The sequence below is a fragment of the Myotis daubentonii genome, chromosome 6 (genome assembly GCF_963259705.1).
Source record: "Myotis daubentonii chromosome 6, mMyoDau2.1, whole genome shotgun sequence".
Taxonomy (NCBI): domain Eukaryota; kingdom Metazoa; phylum Chordata; class Mammalia; order Chiroptera; family Vespertilionidae; genus Myotis; species Myotis daubentonii.
In genome coordinates, this window is record NC_081845.1 from 67920462 (window position 1) to 67944610 (window position 24149).

Here is a 24149-nt window from a genome sequence, read left to right on the forward strand (position 1 = left end):
TTAAAAGACAAATTCTACAAGCAAGAGAATAATACTTACATTAGACAAATGAGCTAGTTCTATCTCCAGGAACGAATCCGTTGTTTTGGGTTCAGGCCTTATTGTGACCACGATGATTTTGGAATTAACGACAGTATAATTTCTGAAACACAGTAAATAATGATTACAAGGAAAAGGGACTGATGACAAATATAAATTCCTATTGCTTAATACATGATTTGATAGCATGTTAAATAAACAAATCCTAAGCAAAAAAAAAAAAAAAATAGGGCAAGTAGATTTAAAACATGATACTAAACTACTATTCATGGAAAGAACAGTTCATTTTTTGTTATAAACAAACCCTGTGTGGATTAGAACATTTTGGAAAGTGGGAAGCTATTGCTGACTGCTACCATTTTAGATGGAGGAAAGATGAAAAAGCAATAGCACTGGCAAGCTTTCAATTACTTAAATCTGATTCGCCTATAAGAGAGATGGATTGTGAATTTAAACTTTCAGGTAATCTTTAAATGAATATAATCCATTGAGCTCAAGATGGATCAAACAGATTTTTTGTTTATTTGTTTACTTATTTGTTTTCTCCAGGAGACCAAATATTCTTGCAAAGTGCTGTCCTGGCATTTAAGACTATCTCCAAATTCATTAAGATGAATTTGTGGTGTAGCATGAAAACAAGTAGAGTTTAAATATAAATAAATGCTATTGATAATTATTGACCATCATTCATGTCAGTGATGGAGATCTACAGGCCACCTCTTTATCTCATTATGCTCAGTGTACGGAACATATTTGCCTTTCAAACTATCGTAACGTGTACAGTTCATTCACAGAGAAGCTTTAAAGATAATTATATTTACAAACTGCAAAAATTATACATAAATATAAACACATAAAGCTGAACCAACTCCTTCTTGCACATATAGAGTTTCATCCAACATTTTAAAAATTCTATACATGTACTATTATTTAGAGACTTAAAGATGTCATTGTACTTTTAGCTTTTTGAAGGAGTATATTTCTTTCTGAACAAATATATATAAATATTTATAATATATAAATATCTAGAATATATATACATATATAGAATATATTTTTCAGTCCCCCTTTTTGATTTACTATAAGCCACCTGCTTTTCTATAGAACATGTACAATTCTGGGAACTCAACAGTTTTCAAAGACAAAATTATTTACTCTTTTTCCTCGTTTTTGTTGTTTAAGGCTTTAGTTGCACATAATACAATTCATCAATTTTAAGTGGGGAGTATAATGTTTTTGGTAATTGTAATTATCATGTAGCCACCACCAAATTAAGACAGACAACTGCTCCTTCACCCTCAACAGTTTCCTTGAGCCTCTTTGCACTTGATCCCCTCCCACTCTCATGTTTCCAGTATTTCATTTAATACTAAGTGAGTCAATGAATGGTAAGGTTCATTGAGAAGGATATATATAGCATACAGATATTTTGTGTTATTTAGAAAGTTACATAGTTTACAAAAATAACCCCAGAAATTTATAAATTTGTCAAGGGAGTTATGAAGATCTCTTTGTGTGTATAGATACGTAGAGATTTTGACTGGGAAACTGGGCTGTGGAAAGCAAGATAAAGATAAGTAGCTAAGATAAGCAGCCTTCTGTAGGGTATGTTACTCTGAGCCAGGTTCATCAGCTACTCACCTCGCCTGATGGAGATGGTCCCTAGAAGAAGGAATATGCCTTATGGCTTTTGTTGAGAGAGCGTGTGTGTGTGTGTGCGTGTGTGTGTGTGTGTGTGTGTGTGTGTTAGCTTATTTAGAATATATGTGGGAAAGGATGTATGTCAATATATTAATGCAGATGAATATTCTTATCATATTTATGTGATTACCGCCCACCCTGTGCTACTAACATGCACTTATTTCTACCACTGCATGCATTAATGCTATGATATGTCCCCTTCCACAAGATTAGAAGTTCCATGAGGGCAATATTTGTATCTAGCATTTATATATCCTCATTTGCATTATGCTTGGCACATTTTAGTGCTAAAAATATTTGAATGCCTTATTAAGTAAACACATACTAAAAAAAATCAAACTTTTGTTCAAGTCGATTTAAAATGTAATTATATTATGGCATCAAAATGTTCAATGAAGGAAAAATCAGCAAATTTATATTATGCAATAGGTTCCTATTAAAAAAGTGTACATTGTAAAAAATTAGTTTTAATTTATTCATTCAACTGAGTCTAATTTGCATAAGTGAAAAGCTGGCTCCTTATGTCAGGCTTTGTGATCTACTAATGCTTCTTGGCTGGGTCTACTAGTACATTTGTATTCATTGCTAGGAAAGCTGATCTACAGCCAAATGCATTTCATGACTAGAGTAATAACAATCTTTCCTGTCCTTGAAGTTTGTGTTACTTGGCATCAATAACATTTAAAATGGGTAGAGTTATTCACTCAAAGGAGACCTAAGTTATTCTTCACATTTTAAATAAAGGCTTAAGTGACCAAGGATATCTATGAAGCCTATCTCAAAGAAAGCAAAAAAGTGATTATAAAGTGCAATGCAACTGTTTACAAGAGATTCACTTTAGGTATAAGGACATACGTGGCTGAAATGTAAAGATGGAAAAGAATATTCCATGCAAATGATGACCAAAAGAGAGCAAGAATGGTCATACTTGTAGCACACAAAATAGTCATTAAGTCGAAACATTGTAATAAGAGACAAATAAAAAATATATAAAATAATGAAAGGGTCAATTCTCCAGGTAGATATAACAATTGTAAACATACCTGTACCTAACAACTGAGTACCCAAATATATGAAGTAAACACTGACAGACTTAAAAGAGAAAGACAGTAACACAATAATAGAATCGTGGTTAGATTAATCAGATAGCATAAAAAAAAAGAACAGAGAATTTCAACAACACTATAGAACACGTGGACTAACAGACATATATAACATTCCATCCAACAACAGCAGATTATACATTCTTCTCAAATGCATATAGATCATTCTCCAGGATACATCACAGGTGAGTCATTAAAAGGCCTTAATAGTCCTAGCCGGTTTGGCTCAATAGATAGAGCATCAGCCTGCGGACTGAAGAGCCCCATGTTCAATTCCAGTCAAGAACACATGCCTGGGTTGCAGGTTCAATCCCCATTGGGGGTGTGCAGGAGGCTGTTGATCTATCATCATTGGTGTTTCTATCTCTCTATCTCCCTCTCCCTTCCTCTCTGAAATCAACAAAAAATATAAAAAATAAAAGGCCTTAAATTTAAGCTGATTAAAATCATATCAAGTTTTCTTTCTGCCCTAGCCAGTTTGGCACAGTGGATAGAGAATTGGCCTGCAGACTGAAGGGTACCAGGTTCGATTCCAGTCAAGAGCACATGCCTGGGTTGCAGGCTCAATCCCCAATAGGGGGGATGCAGAAGGCAAACTGATCAATTATTCTCATCATTGGTGTTTCTGTCTCTCCCTCTGCCTTACTCTCTGAAATAATTAAAATATATTTTTAAAAAAAGAAAAAAAGTTTTCTTTCTGACCACAGTGGAATGAAACTAGAAATCAATGTAAAACTATAAAATTCACAGATATGTAGAAATTAAACAATACTCTCTTGAACAATCAATGGCTCAAAGAAGAGATCACAAAAAAGTTTCAAAAATATATTTAATCAAATGAAAATAAAAACACAACATACAAATACATATGGAATGCAACAATAGCAGTATGAAGACCGAAAGATATAAGATTAAATGCCTCCACTTACAAAGAAAAAAAAGCTCAAATCATCAATCTAACTTCATACTGCAAGCAGCTAGAAAAAGAACAACTAAACACAAAGTTAACAGAAGGAAAGAAATTAATAAAGATTAGAGCATAAATAAATAAAATAGAGAAGAGAAAATCAATAGAAAATTTCAACCAAACTTAAGACTTGTTTTTTTTTTAAAAAAAACCAACAAATCTGATAATCTCTTAGCTAGAATAACTTAAAAAAAGAAAAGAGGAAAACTCAAATAAGAAAAATCAGAAATGAAGAGGAGACATTACAACAGATGTCACAGAAATAAACAGGGCATGAGAGACTACTGTATGTCAATAAACTGAGTAACTTAAAAGAAATCAAATTCCTACCAAGACTGATTCTTGAAGAAATAAACATAACTACATAAATAGTAAGATTTACTTAGTAATCAAAAACCACCCAATAACAACAAAAAGACCATGATCAAATTAATCCACTAAAGAATTCCCCCAAACATGTAAAATATAATCTCTTCTCAAACTCTCCCAAAGCACTGATAGGGAGGGAATAATTCAAAATTCATCTTATGAGGCCAGCATTACCCTGATAACAAAATCAGACAAAGATATCACAAGAAATGAAAACTACAGGCCCATATCCCTAGTAGATATTGGTGCAAAAATTCTAAACATAATACCAAATTCAACATCACATTAAAAAGATCATACACCATGATCAAGTGATGTATTGCTGAGATGCAAGGATGGTTCACCATATGAAAATCTGTCAATGTAATATACTACGTTAACATAATGAAGGTAAAAAAAATGTATGTTCATCTTAATTGGTACAGAAAAAGCACTTAAACAAATCAACATTTTTATGTTAAAAAAAACTCTCAACAAATTAGGTATAGAAGGAATGTACCTCAACATACAAAACGCCATATATGAAAAATCTACAACTATATCATACTCAATGGTGGAAAACTGAAAGTGTTCACTGCAAGATCAGGAAAAAGGCAAGGATGCCATCAATTGCTCCTTCCATTTAATATAGTACTGAAATTCCTAACCAAAGCAAGAAAAAGAAATAAAGAGCAAACAAATTGGAAAGGAAGAAAAAGAATTATCTCTGTTTGCAGATGGAATGATCTTATATATAGGAAACCCTAAAAATGCCACAAAAAAAGATGTTAGAACTAATAAATTTGGCAAAATTGCAGGATAAAACATCAACACACAAAAATCAGTTACAATTCTATACACTCACAATAAGTAATAAAAAAAGTAAATTTTAAAACTCCCATTACAATAGCATCAAATTTAGCAATGAGTAAACTTAACCAAAGAAGTGAAAAACTTGTACACCAAAAACCAAAAAAAAAAATATTGCTGAAAAAAAATAAAAGAAAACACAAATAAATACAAAGACATCCCATGTTCATGAATTGGAAGATTTTCTATTGTTAAAATGTCCATATTACCCAACGTGATCTATAGATCAATGCAATGACTATAAAAAACCCAATGGATATTTTTTTGCAGAAAGAGAAAAAATATATAAAAGTCATATGAAATCTCAAAAAAAACCCCTGAATAGTCAAAACAATCTTTAGAAAGAGAAACAAAGTTAGAGGCTTTATACTTCCTAATTTCAAAATATACTACAAAACTACAGAAAGTCAAAATGGCATAAAGATCAATGGATAAATAGAAAGCCTAAAATAAACCCTCACATACATATAGTCAAATTATCTTTAACAAGGATGCCAATGCTACCCAATGGGATAAGATAATCTCTTCAACAAATGGTACTAACTCAAATGCAAAAATTGTCTATGCAGTAATGGAAACAATCAATAGAGTGAAAAGGCACTCTATAGAATAATAAAGAATATTTATAAGCCATATGTCTAATGAAAGGTTAATATTGAGAAAAAATAAGGAAATCCCTAAAACAACAAGAACAATGAGATTTTTTAAAATGGGCAAAAAATCTTTATTAGACATCTCTCTAAAGCAGCGGTTCTCAACATCTCTCTAAAACAGCGGTTCTCAACCTGTGTGTGGGTCGCGACCCCTTTGGGGGTCGCCTAAGACCATTGGAAAACATATATAATTACATATTGTTTTTGTGATTAAGCACTATGCGTTAATTATGTTCAATTTGTAACAATGAAAATACATCCTGCATATCAGATATTTACATTACAATTCATAATAGCAAAATTACAGTTATGAGGTAGCAATGAAAATAATTTTATGGTTGGGGGTCACCACAACATGAGGAACTGTATTAAAGGGTCGCAGCATTAGGAAGGTTGAGAACCACTGCTCTAAAGTGATATATAAGTGACCAAAAAGTATATGAAAACATAGTCAACATCACTAATCATTAGGAAAATGCTTATCAAAATCACAATGAGATAAAACTTCACAACATTATTTAAAAAAAACAAAAGAGTAACAAGTGTTGGCAAAGTTGTAGAGAAATTGGAAGCCTCATGCACTGTTTTTGAGTATGTAAAATGGTGCATCTGCTAAGTATGGTGATTTTTTTAAAAAAGTTAAAAATAGAATTACCATATGATCCAGAAATCCCACTTCTGGATATAGATTCAAAACAGAATTTCAAAGAGAGTTGCACACCTATGTTCACTGCAGCATTATTCATGATAGCCAAGAGGCAGATACTTCCTAAATGTCAATTGACAGATATGAATGGATAAAGAAAATGTGGTACACAGGCAATGGAATTTTATCCAGTCTTATAGAAGACTAGAGGCCTGATGCACAAAATTCATGCAAGGGGCTTGGACATTGCAGCCCCAGTTTTGTCCGGAAGGTTTTTCGGCTGTCTGGTCTAATTAGCATATTATACTTTTACTAGAGGCCTGATGCATGAAATTCATGCATAGGTAGGGTCCCTATGCCTGGCTGGTGATCAGGGCCCATCTGTGGGGCTACTGGAGGGATGATGGGGGGGCCACTGGCACCCGCCTTGGCCAATCTGGCGCTGCCCGCTTGCCAGCCCTGCCCCCACCACCGCCGCCTATCACCACCCTCTGCAGGGTGACTGGTGGGGCGATCAGGGGATGGGGGGCGCTGGAACCTGCCTTGGTTGGCCTGGAGCCCATGGGCTGGGGCAGCTCCTGCATCGAGCATCTGCCCCCTGGTGGTCAGTGTGTGTCATAGCAACTGGTCGTTCCACCGGTCATTCTGCCGTTTGGTTGATTTGCATATTAGGCTTTTATTATATAGGATTATTATAGAAAGAAACTCTGTCATATGCTACAACATGCATAAAATTTGAGGACATTATGCTAAAGTGAAATAAGCCTGTTGCAGAAAGGCAAACCTGCATGATTCCTCTTATATGAGGTATCTAAAATGTCCCACTTTTTAGAAACAGAAAGTAGAATAGTGATTTCCAGGGGCTAGGGGAGATGGTAAAAGGCGACTTATTGTTCAAGGAGTACAGAGTTTCAATTTTATGAAATGAAAAATTTCTAGAGATCTGTTGCACGATAAGGTGCATATAGTGAACACTGCTATTCTGTACACTTAAAAATAGTTAAGAGGGTAAATTTCATGTAAGGTGTGTCTTACCACATTAAGAAAAATGCAATTACAGGAGATACATCAGTGGAGAGGGTTATGGAACTAAATGTTCAAATAAAGTATAACCAGATAAAGTACAGTAAAAAGATGTTTATCATTTAATGAAAAATTTTAAAATTAGAGTAGCCTCTTTCCATGTTCAGAATATAGTTCATATACCTTCTTTTTTTGGAATATATTTTTTATTGATTTCAGAGAGGAAGGGAGAGGGAGACATAGAAACATCAATGATAAGAGAGAATCATTGATTGGCTGCCTCCTGCAAGCCCCGCACTGGGGATCGAGCCCACAACCTGGGCATGTGCACCTGATCAGAATCAATCCTGGAACCATTCAGTTTGCAGGCCGATGCTCTATTCACTGAGCCAAACCGGCTAGGGCTCATGTAACTTCTAAATAGAGTTTTCCTAATTGTTTTAAACAAGCCCCCCACCCCAATTGTAATAAAAACAAAATAAAATAGATGGTTTCACATATGTCCTAGGTACTTGGGACTTCATCAAAATTATTAAGTTCCATACAATTGTTTATAAAACTAAAATCAGCTCATGGCTGCTAAAATGTAGAGTTAGGTTTAGGCTAACAGAGCTTTGAAAACTAAATGGAATTTGAAATTATGTTTGCTAAAGGGCGTTAACATTTAGGACTACAAAGAAGCTAAATAATCAGGGATTTAAACTCAATTTTAATAGATATGGCTAAATTAAATTCAGATTCTTATAAATAATATACTGAATATATAATACTAAAATATTTAAAAGCATTAGCCAAGCAAACTGTTATCCTCATAGATGATATTAATTTCCTCATGGTAGGACATTATTAAAAGTTACAGACCATCACAAAACTACAATATTTAATTTCAAACTCAGAATGTAGAAGCAAGTTTCAAAGATTAGATCCTAAAACTGAAGAACAGGGGCAGTTGAGAGAATTGACTACTTCAGGATGATTACCTTCAGAAAGTATTGGTATAAAAGTGATTGTTTTCACTTCTTTATTATTTTCAATATTACTTAGTACAATTGCTTTCCTGATTGCTTTTAATTCCCATAATATTGGAAACTCTAATGAATTCCATTTCCTAAATATGAAAAAATTCAGGATGATTTATCTCCATTAGGTTGGTACACTTGACAGCAAATTCATGTGATTTTGCATTATTGGAATTTGTTCATTTTTAAAAGATAATTTTCAAACAGCCACTGGTTGTTTTTTGATCAGCTGTATTTTTCCTGGCATTTTAATAATAGTGGAATTTGCATATAATTTTAATTAGATCCTTCATAATATCTTGAATGTTAATAGCTATATTAAAGTGCTTATTATTTTTTAACAGGATTACATCTTCTCCATGTCTTACCAGGAAAACTACACATTACTCCCACACTCAAAAGTATTGTGATTTTCCTACAAAACCAAAACCTGACTTTATTAAATGAATCAGAAAGTGAATTGTTTACAACTGTTTCTTGACCTCTTTGGCTTAAGTGTATGCTTGCATGCACCTTCTTTTCCTTAGAGATAATTTCCATAAGGTCAGTTCTTAGAAGTGGCATTTCTGTATCAATGGCAATGCATTTTTAAAGCATCTTGATATTGCCAAACTAAAAGGTTATTACAGTTGAAAAACCTCACCAGCAGTTTAAGCACTTGCCAGGTTGTGAATGGTTGTTAGTGCTTTGACCGGAGTGGGGCCTGTGTGTAGGTGCCCTTACCTCCCCCTAACTATCCCTCTGACCTAGGCTGGCCAGCCTTCACCTGTCAGGCCCAAAAGTGGTCTCGAGGGGGTGGGAAGAGTGACAGCCTCTAGCCTTTCTATCAGTAGCTTCAGTTGGGGCCACCACGGTGAACCCAAAGTACCTTGAGCTTGCCTACACATGGCCACCTCCTCCTGGGCCTTACAAGGTTTTCTGCAGAAGATACATATGTGTACACATTAATATACAGGTCCATGGATGTACTGATTAAAGGAATGGATGCTAGCCTCATAGAGGAGAGTCTTGGTTTTGGCAGGCAGAATACTGGAGTTGGATTAGAACTCAGTCACTTACTGGACATATAAGCTTGGGCAGGTCACTGAAGCAATAAGGAGCTCAGTTTTTTCATCTGAAAATTAGATTTCTGGTGGGTACTAACCTTTAAAGGGCCTTGCCGCATTAAATTCACTGGTTCTATGCTTTTTAATCACAACAAAGTTGTGTTGTGATTCTTCTTGTTTTGTGTTATATCAGAGCTCAATCACCCACACAAATAAAATCAGATCATTCCAAGTTTCATAAAACGATACAGTAAGAAACTATTCTGAAGAAGAATAAAAGTAGGAGGCTGAAAATAGCAGCACATATTTAGTTTGGACTTGAGTAGAGCATATTTGCTACATTGGAAGAGATAATTTGAATATGCTTTATGTAAAAGGAAAGATGATCAAGCAGTAACATAGAAATTGCAGCAGAGAGAATAGCTAAATGTATAATAGGGCAAGAGAAGAAAAGAAAATTTTAAGTAAAAGAGTCAATATGCAGTTAGTTATGTCTTTGTATGAAGGAAAAATTTTAAATTATTCAAAACATTACATGAAGTTCTTCTTTCTAGTCCCCATGAGGAAAATTACACAAAGTAGTGTTTTGAAAATGAGTATATCAAAATATAAAATCCCTGGAAACTTAACAGAATCCTAACATTATTCTGTGTATGGGAAACTTGGCTGCGAAAATGTCAACAGATAATTAGTAAAATGATCACTGAGGAAAGTGTGTTATGGAAATTTGGTAAATAATAAGTAAATATATAGAGTAAATTTATAGATATTTTTAAAATTTGAATGAGAAGATATTGCCTTACCTATTGTGTTTAATTCAGTCAAATTGAGACAATAAACAAGAAGATGTATGTAATATATTTTCATATTTTAAACACCAAATTTCTATGTACTCTTATTTTATAAATGGCTGATATGGGATATCCTATCATATAAGACAATTATTCCAGTAAACATTTCTTGGACCTTTATAATTTATTAAGCATTGTTCTGGGAATTTTGACCTTTCAGAAAATTTAAAAGAATTAAGATAGTAAGGTTAGCAGGGTTGCTGCTTAGTAAATGTTTATTGAATGACTATAAAACAAGATATCCCTCTTGCCCATTAAAAGGCTTACTCTATGTAGAAGATCTATATTTGGTACAATTACTCACTAAACTGTGTAGGACAACTTTTTGAAAAGGAAAAAATAACAAGCCTAAAAATGCTCACTTAGATTATTCTACTGTACAAAAGAAAAGAAAATGAGAAGTAAATGCCAATATTTCATTTTTCAAATAGTACTTAAATATTTCATCTTGAGCTTGCTATGTCATTATTTCTGGTCAATGAATCTAAATGTGAATATTGATTTCCCATAGTCATTTACCTAATTACTTTGTACACAGAAAGTATAAGTTGGTACACATAGCTATAATTCTTATTCAAAGGTTATCAAGGATTTAAAGCTAAGGAATATGTCAGAACTCTAAAAAGTTCATAATTTTACTGTGATAAAGACAGGGGATTTTTGAAGTTGGAAAGAACCTTTGCGGACAATCCCACTTTATATATATATATATATAAAAAGTCAGTGACTTGCTCAAAGGCTAATCTGAATCTCTTTGTCTCACAGGGATATTAGGGGATTTTCAAAGCTCCAAATGGCTCCCCGCTTTATCCATGAAGTCACCCTTAATACATCCTTTAATCTACCCACCAGCTGTAGCGACCACTGCCTCTGCCATGCTTTTAAAACAATGTTGAAATGCTAAGTAAATGTATTTTCTTTTTACAAAAAGCTGATATCCCTAGATACATTTCCAATTCCCTTGACTGTATCTGTTTATGAAACTTGGAATGACCTGATATTATTTGTGTGGGTGATTGAGCTCTGGTATAACACAAAACAAGATGAATCACAACACAACTTTGTTAGTCATGTGGGGAAATTCATTCGCAGTCTAAATCACTTATGGTGAATATTTTATTTGCATTCATTATACCCCTCAGCAGTAAGTAGAGTGAAATTGCACATGAAGTGCTTCTATTTTTAAAGTTGAACTGAAGGTAGATGATTATTCAGTGACTGGACAAGTTTATAATTTTTTTGGTTATTTTAAATTGGAATGAAAACCCAAGTCATCTGATTTAAAGAAGTGTCTCGAATTCTTGAAAGATGAACTTTACACAAGTGAACTCACTGTGGAAATAAGTATGTAACATAGAGTATCTGGTTACTTGTAACTTCAGCTCATTTCCCCTCAAATGAACATCATACACAAAGGTAGAGTCAGTGCCACTATAAATCAGTTTTATCTGTGGGTAGTTGTACATACCAATGTGTTTTAATAAAGCCAGTGGAAAAGTTGAGAGTAAACTTATTAGTTTTGAAAACTTGTTATGAGTAGAACAAAACCAAGTACAAACCTATTCAAATTCAGAAAGCCCAAATTCCACCCAGAGAAGAGAGTTAAAGAAGACTAAATTTCCATAAATGTCTCTGTAGATGAAGGAGAACCTGCATTGTCTCGAGTGGGACTCTTAGTGACTCACCAACTATATTGCAATTTGCTGTACACAGACTTTCTCCAAAGAATTGTGACTACTCACTGCAGCTGCAAAAACCTAGTTGCTTCTTTGGGAGGCCTTTTTCTGCTGGACTGAACTCTAATTGGTTTTATTTATTAGACCATTCGTTATACCCCTGGTATAATGGTACACATCATTCACAGTCTATCCTCCCTAAAAATGTGAAGTTGTATTCATGAGGGTATGAGTAAGAGCTCACTGCAACTGTGGCTGTGTTTAACTGAAATACAACTTTATCTCAGTCCTTGAAAATGAGGCGTGATGGAGGAGACAGGTCATCATGAGTGGTAACATAACCATCCAAATAGACACAAGTGACGCCTTCTGTGAGACTAGGTAAATTAGTTACGGCAATAGATAAAACAAATGGGTGTTGGTAGAGTTACTATTTGTAATTGTTTCTTTAATGACTGGGAAAAAAGAAATGAAAAGATTTCTTCCAAAAATAGTACTCTAATTGAACAATAGCATTTTTCTTAATGTAACTATAATTGAGTATATATTTAGAAACAAATTGAGATCTTGTGCAAATGAAGGAAAAAACCATGTATTCCCAGTCATCATGACACTCTTTTAATTTTATGCAATGTTTATGAACAGTACCATTATGTACAAATAAATAGAGAGGAAATTAATTTTAAAACAAACTATTCCTTTACAAAGACTTGAGGTGTTTTTTTTCCTCCTCCTCAGTGTTAAGACAAGTCAAGATTAGTCACAAAAGAATTGCAGGGCTATACGCACAGACAAAAATCATCCTTTCTAATTGTTTTGAAACGCATAGTATGCTAATAAGCTGTTCCTAAATTGGCATTTTCGATTTCACTTGTCAGACTACTTTCATAGAGTGAGCTATAATTACATTTTTTGGAATAATGTACAAAGGTTACAGCAGCTTATTACTTTGCAGCTTACCTCAGAGTGGGCAAAATTAGATCTAAGTTTTTGTACAGGACTGCTCCAAGAACAAATACAGATGACTCATCTAATTCTAGAAAGAATAAAATTTTAAAATATTAGTAAAACAGCAAGAAACATGTTATGTCTTATAAAACTTTAATCTACTAATTACAAGGGGATCCCAGGACTTGCTGATGAAAGCTGGGTAAAAGAAATGTCTTCTTAACCATGAATGGGAAGGTTATTCCCCACCCTCCACACATTAACTGAAGCTCTCAAAGATGTATTGTTAGTGGGTTTGTGTCAGAAAATAACCATCCTTTGAAGTAACCTTCCTTCATCAGGTTAAGAGAAGAAACTATCATTATAGCTAATAAGTTTAAAGTCCCAAAGATATGAGGAAAGACAGCCAATTCTCCTTTTGCAGCTCTAAGTCATGAGGTCAAAATTTCCAAGGTAAAAATTAAGACCACAATGTCACTGTCCAAAATGACATTAATTTTAGAGACTAACGAAGATGTTCTTAAAACTTAACTTTTTCTTAAAGCTGTTTTTATAGACCAAAAGAATATTTTCAAACCGTAACAAATGTGAGGTGGAAGAAATAAAAATGACTTTTCCTGGAAAATGCAAGACATTTTCATTACCTGAAGTTAAAACATTAAGCCTCAGGCTTTCCAATGGGATAAGCCTGTCAATACTGAAACCTGACCATGTCAAGCTTAGGTCTATACTTTGCACTGTACTTTTCCATTTAAATAGATCCTTTGCTCCAGTAAATTGAGAGATTTAAAGACCAAATTTAAGTTTTCTCTTGTACAAAATTAGTTTAGTGACTGTTTCTAAATTGTTTAATATATGGAGATTTATGTCCAGACTTTTTTTATTTTTATACTTTTAATTTTTTTAAATATTTATCTTTTCTTTTTTTCCCCCTTAGGCTCCATGGAATACTATACTTGGCATCCTGCTTAAGAATATTTTCTTCTTTTAAAATATTTTTATTGAATTTATTGGGGTGACATTGGTTAATAAAACCAGATGGGTTTCAAGTATACAATGATATAGACTTTTATTAAATGAACTTATCAGAAATATGTGGTCAAAACCCAAGTTATCTCACATACATACCTTTTGATGACACAGGAGTGAAAATGCTTTTCGGAATGACTACTCTATCTTCTGAGTTTCTTGCCCAGTCAACCATTCCCTTCCGTCCTTTCATTGGGAAGTTGATGTCTGTCAGAACAGAGGCTGCAGGAAGCTTCTGAATGCTAGCCACTATTAAAAAAGCAATAATGTCAACTCAAACCTTCCGGAACAATCAAACATGATCATATGAAAACATATATTATATTCAAAATAAAATTTCAAGCCAAAATTACATTTATCAGAGTTACAAAACAGACACTTCTATGAAACAATATGCATCAAGGTTGCTAATTCTTTTACTTATCAACCCTGGTTTTTGTTGCTTTCGGCAGGAATCATTCAATGAAGGTCAATGGAGGGGGTGGGTACTCTAAAAGTACCAGCAGGTACCACCGTACGGGTTATTTGTGGCAGGCCTCCATTTCAATTGTCCAAAGCTCATGCTGTATTTTTTTTTGTTAAATATTTTGATTAACACACTTGACCCACAGACTAAATTTTACATTTAAATCTAAACTTTATATTCAGAACGTGTTTTTTTTTTTTGTATTTACATCTGAACATTGTCTTTGGGAAAAATTGTTCATGGATTAGGTGGGATGTCATGAAGACATGGAAAACAAAGCCATATTGCTCTGGGGGTCAGAACTGTCAGAATGCACATAATGAGGCACCATGAATGCTATAACCATAGAACCAATATAACATGCAGAGATAGTAAACAAATACAACAAAAAGTATGAAAATTGTGACCCCACAATTGAAAGTAACAAATAAATATTATATATATATGAATAAAAATTGTGTCTTTATTTGTAATAAGTATTTTAACATATTGAAAAAATTATTAATTATATGTTTGCTAATGCCTGGATATATGTTTTATTATAAGTACTCAATATTATATATTTATTGTATATATATATGTATATACATATAAAATTACATATAATACAATTATGATGATAAATACTTAAGCACTTATTGATTATATACATTTAAATTAAGTAATTTAATTTTTATAACCTTTACATAGGACCATAATTGTTCTACATTGGTTTTAGGTGCCCCATGCAGGATTTAAATGGAAAGGTGATAGGGAATCTCTAAAAGCTATCACAACAAGAAGGCAAAAGTAAGAAACCATTAGGCTCCTCATAAGTGGATTTCAGTCTAAAGAAACTTGCAATTTAAAGCAAGAGAGGATGAAAATGAAAAGTTTAATGATATTAGTTGTATAAATATATTACTGCACTACTGGCTGAGTTCCAAATTAAATTGGGTATGTATTATTATACTTTATTAAAGCACTTTTAAGCTATTCTACACATCCATTATCAGCATCAGATGGAATTTCATTTGGCCTGTAATCTATAATAATAAAAGTTTAATATGCAAATTGACCAAAACCGTCCAGATGTCCTTCCGGACGACCTTCCAGATGAAGTCGGGGCTGCAGCTGCGGGATCGAGGCAGCTGCTGTGGCTGTGAAGGTCTACTCTTGCACGAATTTTGTGCATCAGGCCTCTAGTTTGATATAATAAGCCTAAAAAGGGATTTTGTAACTAAATGGTGAAGGAAAGAGAGTACATAAATTAGTTATGAATGATAAGCCCTGTTTTCAGATAACATCTCTAATTACTAGTATTTTAATTTCCTTCATTTTTCAAACCATATCATATTTGTTGTCCAAAAGTAACTCAATTCAAGTGTCCGTAAGGTCCAAGTCCTACATTGCACATAGATGGTCACTATATTGCAGTACACTCTTTCTTCGGAGTCCTACCGTAAACTCTATCCAATATGCAAAACTAAGCTCATCTACTTCCAAACTCCTTCATTCTAACTTTCCTTTTATTGGTATTAAAGAAAATTTATTTCTCCTCCGCTCTAAATCTTGTGAAGAGAAATGAAGGTTGTTTTTTTGTTGTTTTTACTGTCACACAACTGGTTACTCCTATAAAAAAAAATGAGAGATAAATTGTTGGGCCTTGAAGTCTAATAATTCCTCTGTTTCCATATATATGAAAAGAAAAAAATTAACAGAAAGAAGAAATAAAAAATGGAGAAGACATAGTTTCTATCAACTCTATATCATTTCATCCTGAATAAATTTTAGTATAATACCATGTTTTTAAAAATATAAAAATGTTATATTTAAATGTGCATCTATCTCTCTTTATAAAATACATTCATTATTCAATTAGAAGTGCATTGGCTTTTTAATTATGACTATATAGATTATATTGTACTTTTTAAATATATTTTATTGATTTTTTTACAGAGAGGAAGGGAGAAGGAGAGGGATAGAGAGTTAGAAACATTGATGAGAGAGAAACATCAATTCAGCTGCTTCCTGCACACTCCCTACTGGAGATGTGCCCACAATCAAGGTACATGCCCTTGGCAGGAATCAAACCTGGGACCCTTTAGTCTGCAGGCTGATACTCTATCCAATGAGCCAAACCGGTCAGGGCTATATTGTACTTTTGAACACAGTCTAGATTAAAGGAATATAAAAATAAATCAGGATCACTATTAAATCTCTACAAAAGTCCTTTGAACTGAGCATAAAGATACATAAAAACAAATATTTATTCATTAATTTTAGTAAGAATGCAGTTTTAAAGATGGTATTTTTAACAAATCATTATAGAGAGAAACCAAGATGGTGGCATAGGTAAACACCAAAATTGCTGCCTCCTACAACAACTTCAAAAATACAACAAAAAGACAAAACGGACATCATCCAGAACTACAGGAAGGCTGGCTGAGTGGAAATTCTACAACTAGAAGGAAAGAGAAAAGCACACTGAGAGTCAGGAGCTGCGTAAGTAAAGTGCAAAGGTACGGAGGCTCGAGCACGCGCGGAAAGGGGCTGGCACCTGAGGAAGCGGCTGTCTTTTTGAATCGGGAGGGAGTCACAAGCTTCCGACTGCTCTGAACTCCAGTTCCGGGAAGTCTCTGGGGACCCAGGACTCATACGGGGAGAAACTGGACTGTCTGGCAGCAGGCAGAACTCTGAACTTGAGGGCGGCTTTCCCTCAGAGGTGCTTGCAGCAATTAAATTACCAGGACACTGAGACGCTCGGCCCCTTAGGGCAGGGCTGAGGATCTTCCATAGCTGCTTGCTCTGCCCTGTTGATTCCTTGAGATCCCATCCCACCCAGGCTGCAGCAGAGGCTTTTGCATATGAATGCCCTGGCCTTTTGCAACCTGAAAATTACCTAACAAATTACAGCTGGGCCAGAGAGACCCAGAACTTCCAAGAGAAGGCCCAAGGCCCCACAGCAGCTTGCATTGCTTCATAGCTGGGCCTCATCTGGGCACCTCCAAACTCCAAAAAAGGAAGGGGAATCTGCAGATCTTTTCGTAGCTCCTGCTGGGTAACCTCAGGCAAAGACTAAATTAGCACTTCCTTAGATCCAAGAGCCAGTGTACCCAGTGGTCAGAGGGGGACCATCCAGACTACAACTCCTCAGATCCATAAGGGACACACTCAGGGGTCAGACTCAGTGAGCACCAAAGCCCCACTGAAACAAGTCTTGCCCCAGAAGGGTGTCTCCAGCACAGAAGTTCTCCCACTGCAGACACAGCTGATTCTCACTGCCAATTGGCCTGGAGGTCAATTCCTCCCAGTGATACCTACAACAATCAAGGCATAACTACAACAGGACTGTGCACAAAGCCCACAAGGGGGTGCACCAAGATTGTCCACCTCAGGTAATTGGGGAGGCTGAGCCACTGGGCCCTATAGGACACCTAGCACACAAAACCACTCTACCAACACAGGGAAGCATAAAAAATGAGGAGACAAAGAAACAGGTCACAAATGACAGAAATGGAGGAAAGCAAACGACTGGATATAGAGTTCAAAACCACGTTTATAAGGTTTTTCAAGAATTTTATGGAAACCGCCGATAAATTTAGTCAGACACTGGAGGATATGAAAAAAAGACCAAGTAGAACTTAAGCATACACTGACTGAAATAAAGAATAATATACAGAGATCCAACAGCAGACAAGAGGATCCCAAGAATCAAGTCAAAGACTTGAAATACAAAGAAACAAAAATACCCAACCGAAAAAGCAAAAATAAAAAAGAATCCAAAAATACGAAGATAGTGTAAAGAGCCTCTGGGACAACTTCAAGTGTACCAACATCAGAATTATAGGGGTGCCAGAAGAAGAGAGAGGGCAAGATATTGAAAACCTATTTGAAGAAATAATGACAGAAAACTTCCCCTACCTGGTGAAAGAAATAGACTTACAAGTCCAGGAAGCGCAGAGAACCCCAAGCAAAAGGAATCCAAAGAGGACTACACCAAGACACATCATAATTAAAATGCCAAGAGCAAAAGACAAAGAGAGAATCTTAAAAGCAGCAAGAGAAAGACAGTCAGTTACCTACAAGGGAGTACCCATACGACTGTCAGTTGATTTCTCAACAGAAACCATGCAGGCCAGAAGAGAGTGGCAAGAAATATTCAAAGTGATGAATAGCAAGAAGCTACAACCAAGATTTCTTTATCCAGCAAAACTATCATTCAGAATTTAAGGTCAGATAAAGAGCTTCACGGATAAGAAAAAGCTAAAGGAGTTCATCACCACCAAACCAGCATTATATGAAATGCTGAAAGGTATTCTTTAAGAAGAGGAAAAAGAAAAAGGAACTCTTACCATTTGCCACAGCATGGATGGACCTGGAGAGCATTATGCTAAGTGAAATAAGCCAGTCTGAGAAGGATAAATACCACATGATCTCACTCATTTGTGGAATATAATGAACAACATAAACTGATGAACAAGGACTGATCCGGAGACGGAGAGGCATTGATTGGACTGTCGGGCCTTGGAGGGAAGGTAGGGGAGGGTGGGGGTAAGGGGGAAAGATCAACCAAAGAACTTATATGCAAGCATATAGGCCTAACCAAGGGACACGGACAACAGGGGGGGGGGTGAGGGCATGAGCGGGGGGATGTGGGGGGGTAGGGGGTAACGTGGGGATAAGGACACATATGTAATATCTTAATCAATAAAAAAATATATTAAATAAATAAATAAACAAATCATTATAAAAAGGGATACTTCATAGATTCAAATGTTAGCCTTCAAATTATCAACATACATGTTCCTTAAAATATGAAGTATTTAAAATTATACATTTTTATCTTAAACACACTAGGAAGGTCCTTAAGAAGACATTGGGGTTTTTATGACCCTGCACTGATTAACCAGAAAACCTATTTGCACACAGCAAACATGCTTTAAAGAGGGCTTTTATGTCCTGCTTCTTTCAGTCCCTGTACCAGACACCTGGCCCAATCCAATCCTCAATTATTTCCCTTCTTGACCGAGTTTAACCGTTTAAAACCCCTAGTAGAATTTAGATGCATTTATAGTCTTTAGTGAACTGGGAAGCTCACACGTTGAGTGAGCACTAAAGAGGTATGATTTAAAATGCATGTCTTAAACTATGTCAAGAGTAAATATGCGCCCAGGACTGGCACAGGGACCTGAATGCAAAGCACGAGTGCAAAGCTATATACTTTGGTTCTGTAATAATTTCTGCATTAAAACCAGTTATTGTGGGAGTTTAAATGATAGAGCAGCTTTCCTCAACACTGAGAAATTGCCTTTTTTATTATTATTGAATTTATTGGTGTAGCAATGGCTCACAAAACCATATAGGTTTCAAGGATACAACTCAAGAAAACATCATCTGCACACTGCATTGTGTGTCCATCGCCCCCATCAAAGATTCTTTCCTTCCTCCTTTCCCCCTTTGCCTACCTCCACCTACCCCACAATATAAATGAGATCTTATGGTATTTGTCTTTCTCTAACTGGATTATTTCACTTAGCATAATACTCTCCAGATCCTCAGATCATTCCATGCTGTCACAAAAGGCAAGATTTCTTTTATTTCTTTTTCTTTTTTTTTTTTACAGCCATGTGTAAATGGATCATAGCTTTTTTTTATAATGTACACTCATCTACTGATGGGCATAGATCTTGGCTATTGTAAATGATACTGCAATGAACAAAGGGGTGCATATATTCTTTTGAATTAGTTATTTGGGTTTCTTTTGATATATTCCCAGAAGTGGGATTGCTGGGCCAAAAGGCAGTTGCATTTTTAATTCTTTGAGGAACCTCCCTACTGTCTTTCCCAGTGGCTGCACCAGCCTGCATTCCCACCAGCAGTGCACTAGGTTTCCCTTTTCTCCACATCCTTGCCAGCACTTGTTATTTGTTGATTTAGTGATGGTAGCCATTCTGATACCTGTGCAGTGATATCACATACAGTGGGGCCTTGACTTACGAGTGTCCCGACTAACGAGTTTTTTGAGATACGAGCCGTCTCTCCGTCGATTTATTGCTTTGAGTTGCGAGCTAAAATTTGGGTTATGAGCCAGCTTCGGATACCCCACCGCTAGTTGGCGCAGCGAACGTCACAGTGAACGCCACAACATCAGCCCAGCATCATGTGTCTCACTCGTTCACTTTAAGATTTGACATACGAGTAATTTAAGTTACGAGCTCCGTCACAGCACGATAAGTCAAGGCCCCACTGCAGAGGTTTTAATTTGCACCTCTATGATGATTAGTGACTTTGAGCAGAGAAAAAATTTTTCTTACAGAAGTTAATGTTCCTATAAGAAAACTCAAAAAACAGTTTGATGTACCTGAACAAATAGGTACATCTTTGAATGCTCCAACAATTACCCTGAATTCATTGTATTGTGTTTTCATTACAACACTAGATTTGATCTCTTGTGTAATAAAAATAGGTGACTCATCACTGATAAACTTTGGTGTAAAACCAGCTGCATTTTCATTTTGCAATTTTAATACTTTTATTTTTACCTTGGATATGCAGTCCTCTGAAAGCATCATGTCTGTTACAGGCCAAGCTCTTAAAGGATTCATATTCAGTATAGATTTTTGCTCATCAGAAAGAATAGGGAATTTTTGCAGATGGATCTAAAAGCACAAAGGTGTTTCTCTCTCTCTCTCTCTCTCTCTCTCTCTCTCTCTCTCTCTCTCTCTCTGTGTGTGTGTGTGTGTTTGTCACCACTGAGCCCTCCTTTGGTTCATCAAGCAGGGTGGTCCTTCTAGCCTTGTTTCACGATGTTCTACCCTTTTGTTTTTACCGAGGTCCTGGAGGATGGGGACTATGTGTTCATCATTCTTATGTGAATGGTGCACAAACAAGTTAGAGTTAATAAATTTGTACACCAGTTGCATCATGGATAATGGAAGGCAGGTAGAAGGAAAACACTGTGGAGCAAACGTGCGTGGGTGAATGTAGCAGGAAGAAGCCAAATGGGCAAAGGAGGGTCAGTAAAGGAAAGTGGATGCTTACCAGGATGGCTTCAGTGTGGACTCTGTACCTGGGCCCTGGATTCACAACCCTGGTATTGTAGGGTAACTATAATGTTCTAATTTTTTGTGGGGGCAGTCTCAGTGTATCCCTGTTTTGTGTAATTATGAATAGCATCCCCTACCACTCTCAAAAGTCTCATTTTAGAAAATAAATTTCATGCTCATCTTACATGTTGTGTGACACTGGGCAAATGGCCTAACCTCTCTGTGCCTCAACTTCCTCTTCTGTAACATGGGAATGATATTAGCTACTACATCAGGATTTTGGAGGATGAAATAAGATAGGCAACTGATAGTTTTGTTCATGCACATATAGCGAGCACATAAGGACTGAGTAGAATCTACATGCAGTGTAACCCCCTGGCACTTAACAGCTTAAAAAGCCCTGGTTTTTAATCCTCACCTGAGGATATTTTTCCATTGACTTTTAGAGAGAGTGGAAGAGAAAGGGAAAGTAAGAGAGAAATATAAATATGAGAGAAACACATATATTGGTTGCTCCCTGCATGGGCCTGGCCAGCGCCTGGGCTGGGGAGAAGTCTGCAACCTAGGTATGTGCCCTTAATTGAAATCGAACCTGGGACTCTTCGGTCCACAGGCCTATGCTCTATCCACTGAGAAAAACCAGTTAAGGCAGAAAAAAAAACAACACCATTTTTTTTTTGTATTTATACAACAATGCTAAGAGCATCTGGAAGAGAAGGGAATAACAGCTGACGCTGATTGTACAATAATTCCGTAAGTATCTATCAAATACCTCCTTTGTGCTAGGCACTGTTCTCACCACAGCATTTAGCCAAGTGCTTTACACATGATAATCTTAATTAAATTTAAGACAACCCTGGGAGATACTGTTATTATCAGTATCCTCAGTAGTATATGATTTTGCACTCTGTGGCGCAGTTTGATTTTACCTAACAAATGTATACCAAATTTACCTTGCCTTACTGTAATATTTTTTGGACTGACTATAAAAGACAAACATAATGATTCAAGTAGAGGAAATAAAACTATCTCACTTGTCTAACAGGAGATCAAAACTAGATACCACTGAATAATGGTGGTTATCAAAAGGGGATATTGAGATTATATATATCAATATGTGCAGCATAATCTTTCTGTTTTCACATCTCTATGAAAAATCACATTTTAGAATTCTAAAACAGTGGCTTATAGGAAACACTCAGACATTCAAACAGACAGATTTTTAGTTGTTCTCCTCTTTGCTCTGCCTCCCTCATTGACTCTGTTTACTTTCCCAAAAGGCTGTAATGAGCAATATGAAGGCGATAGACAAAGATCCAGCTCACTAGAGAGCAGTAGGTAGCCATCACTTTCCAGGAAACACAGCCACTAGGCAGGGGCGGCTGCAAGGACCCCGGTGCTGAGAGCACAGTGCACCCTCAGTTCCATCTCCACCATCCCCATAACACAGTGTAGGATCCTCTCATCCCTGGAGCGGCACACGGCGACTTAGATGGTCTCAGACTTAGAAATGTTCTTCCCATGAGGAGTTTACAGAGTGTTTTTTATTTTTAAGAGAAAAAAGCAAAGCAGGATTCTCTTAGTTTCAAAACTAAGACAAATTAGATAGACAGTCAATAAAGTAATGATATGGCATATCAAAGAAACTTTTTCAACCTATTGCCTTTTAATGACATAGTATATGTTTTGAAACTTTAATTAACCATTTTGCATATTCCTTTCCAGAACCGAAATTAAAAAAGGAACTTGCAAATTGTTTGTGAGTATCAGCTTTAGATTCTATTTAGCCTTTTCAATCAAGCCTGGGAGCCTTTGCAGGGGTGGGCGTGTTTCTCTTTCCTGCTCAGGGTCTTTTGCCAGACTTCAGTGCTCTCTATAGGGGACCATGTCCGCTTCCTCTTGGGTCTCCCCCACCTCCCCACATGCAGTCATGCGGACACAGGTGGTACATGCACTCCACACACATGGCTCTGTTCCGCTGAGCTGTCTCAACTAGGGACTGGCCAACTATAACTCACAGGCCAAATCTGTCCTACCAGCTATTTGCGTTTGGTCTGCAAGCAAAAAATGATTTTCACATTCCTAAAAGGTTGAAAATAAATGTTTAAGAACATTATTTCTTGGCGTGTGAAAAGTAAATTAAATCCAATTCCCAGTGTCTACAAATACATTGGGACACAGACACCCCCCTTCATTTACTAGTACATGTTGTCTAGGGCTGCTTTCATGCAACAGTGGCAGAGTTGGATAGTGACAGCACAGACTGCATGGTACACAAATCCTAAAGTGGTTACTGTCTGGCCCTTCACAGAAAGTTTGCCCACTGCTGTTCTAGATATATGTTAGAGAAGTCATTTTTTTAAAATATTGTTTTATTGCTTAAAGTGTTACATATGTTACACTTTTCCTTTAAAAAGAAATACATTCTAAAAGCATCTTAGTTTGTGCACTTTTTCTGTTATCTATTGCATGTTCTTTCTGACTTTTTTTCGATGCTACACAGAATATAGTGAGGGAAGTTTAAATAGATCATGCCATTTTTTTTCAGTTTTTAAAAAGAGTATGTTTAGTGGATTTTAAAAACAGGTGTTGATGATCACTCATCTTCTCTACAAAATGTACTTTATGATTTAAAATAAATATAAAATAACTCCTAACATAAATATAAAATAAATGTGAAATTGGACTCACTTTTGCATGTCTACCTGAACAGTAAAAACAAATCAATATATGAAA

General features: G+C 35.7%; 1 protein-coding gene across 3 annotated transcripts in view; it reads right to left on the reverse strand.

The window, feature by feature from the left end:
- The window catches only part of ADGRB3 (adhesion G protein-coupled receptor B3), a 700018-nt gene that overhangs the window by 314800 nt on the left and 361069 nt on the right, over window positions 1-24149 (reverse strand). For all 3 annotated transcript variants that reach the window (XM_059701276.1, XM_059701274.1, XM_059701275.1), the window contains 3 exons: window positions 14019-14168; window positions 12903-12978; window positions 40-142 (listed from right to left, as the gene is read on the reverse strand). In XM_059701276.1, coding sequence (XP_059557259.1) covers window positions 40-142; window positions 12903-12978; window positions 14019-14168 — 329 coding nt within the window. The remainder of the gene's footprint in view (window positions 1-39; window positions 143-12902; window positions 12979-14018; window positions 14169-24149) is intronic.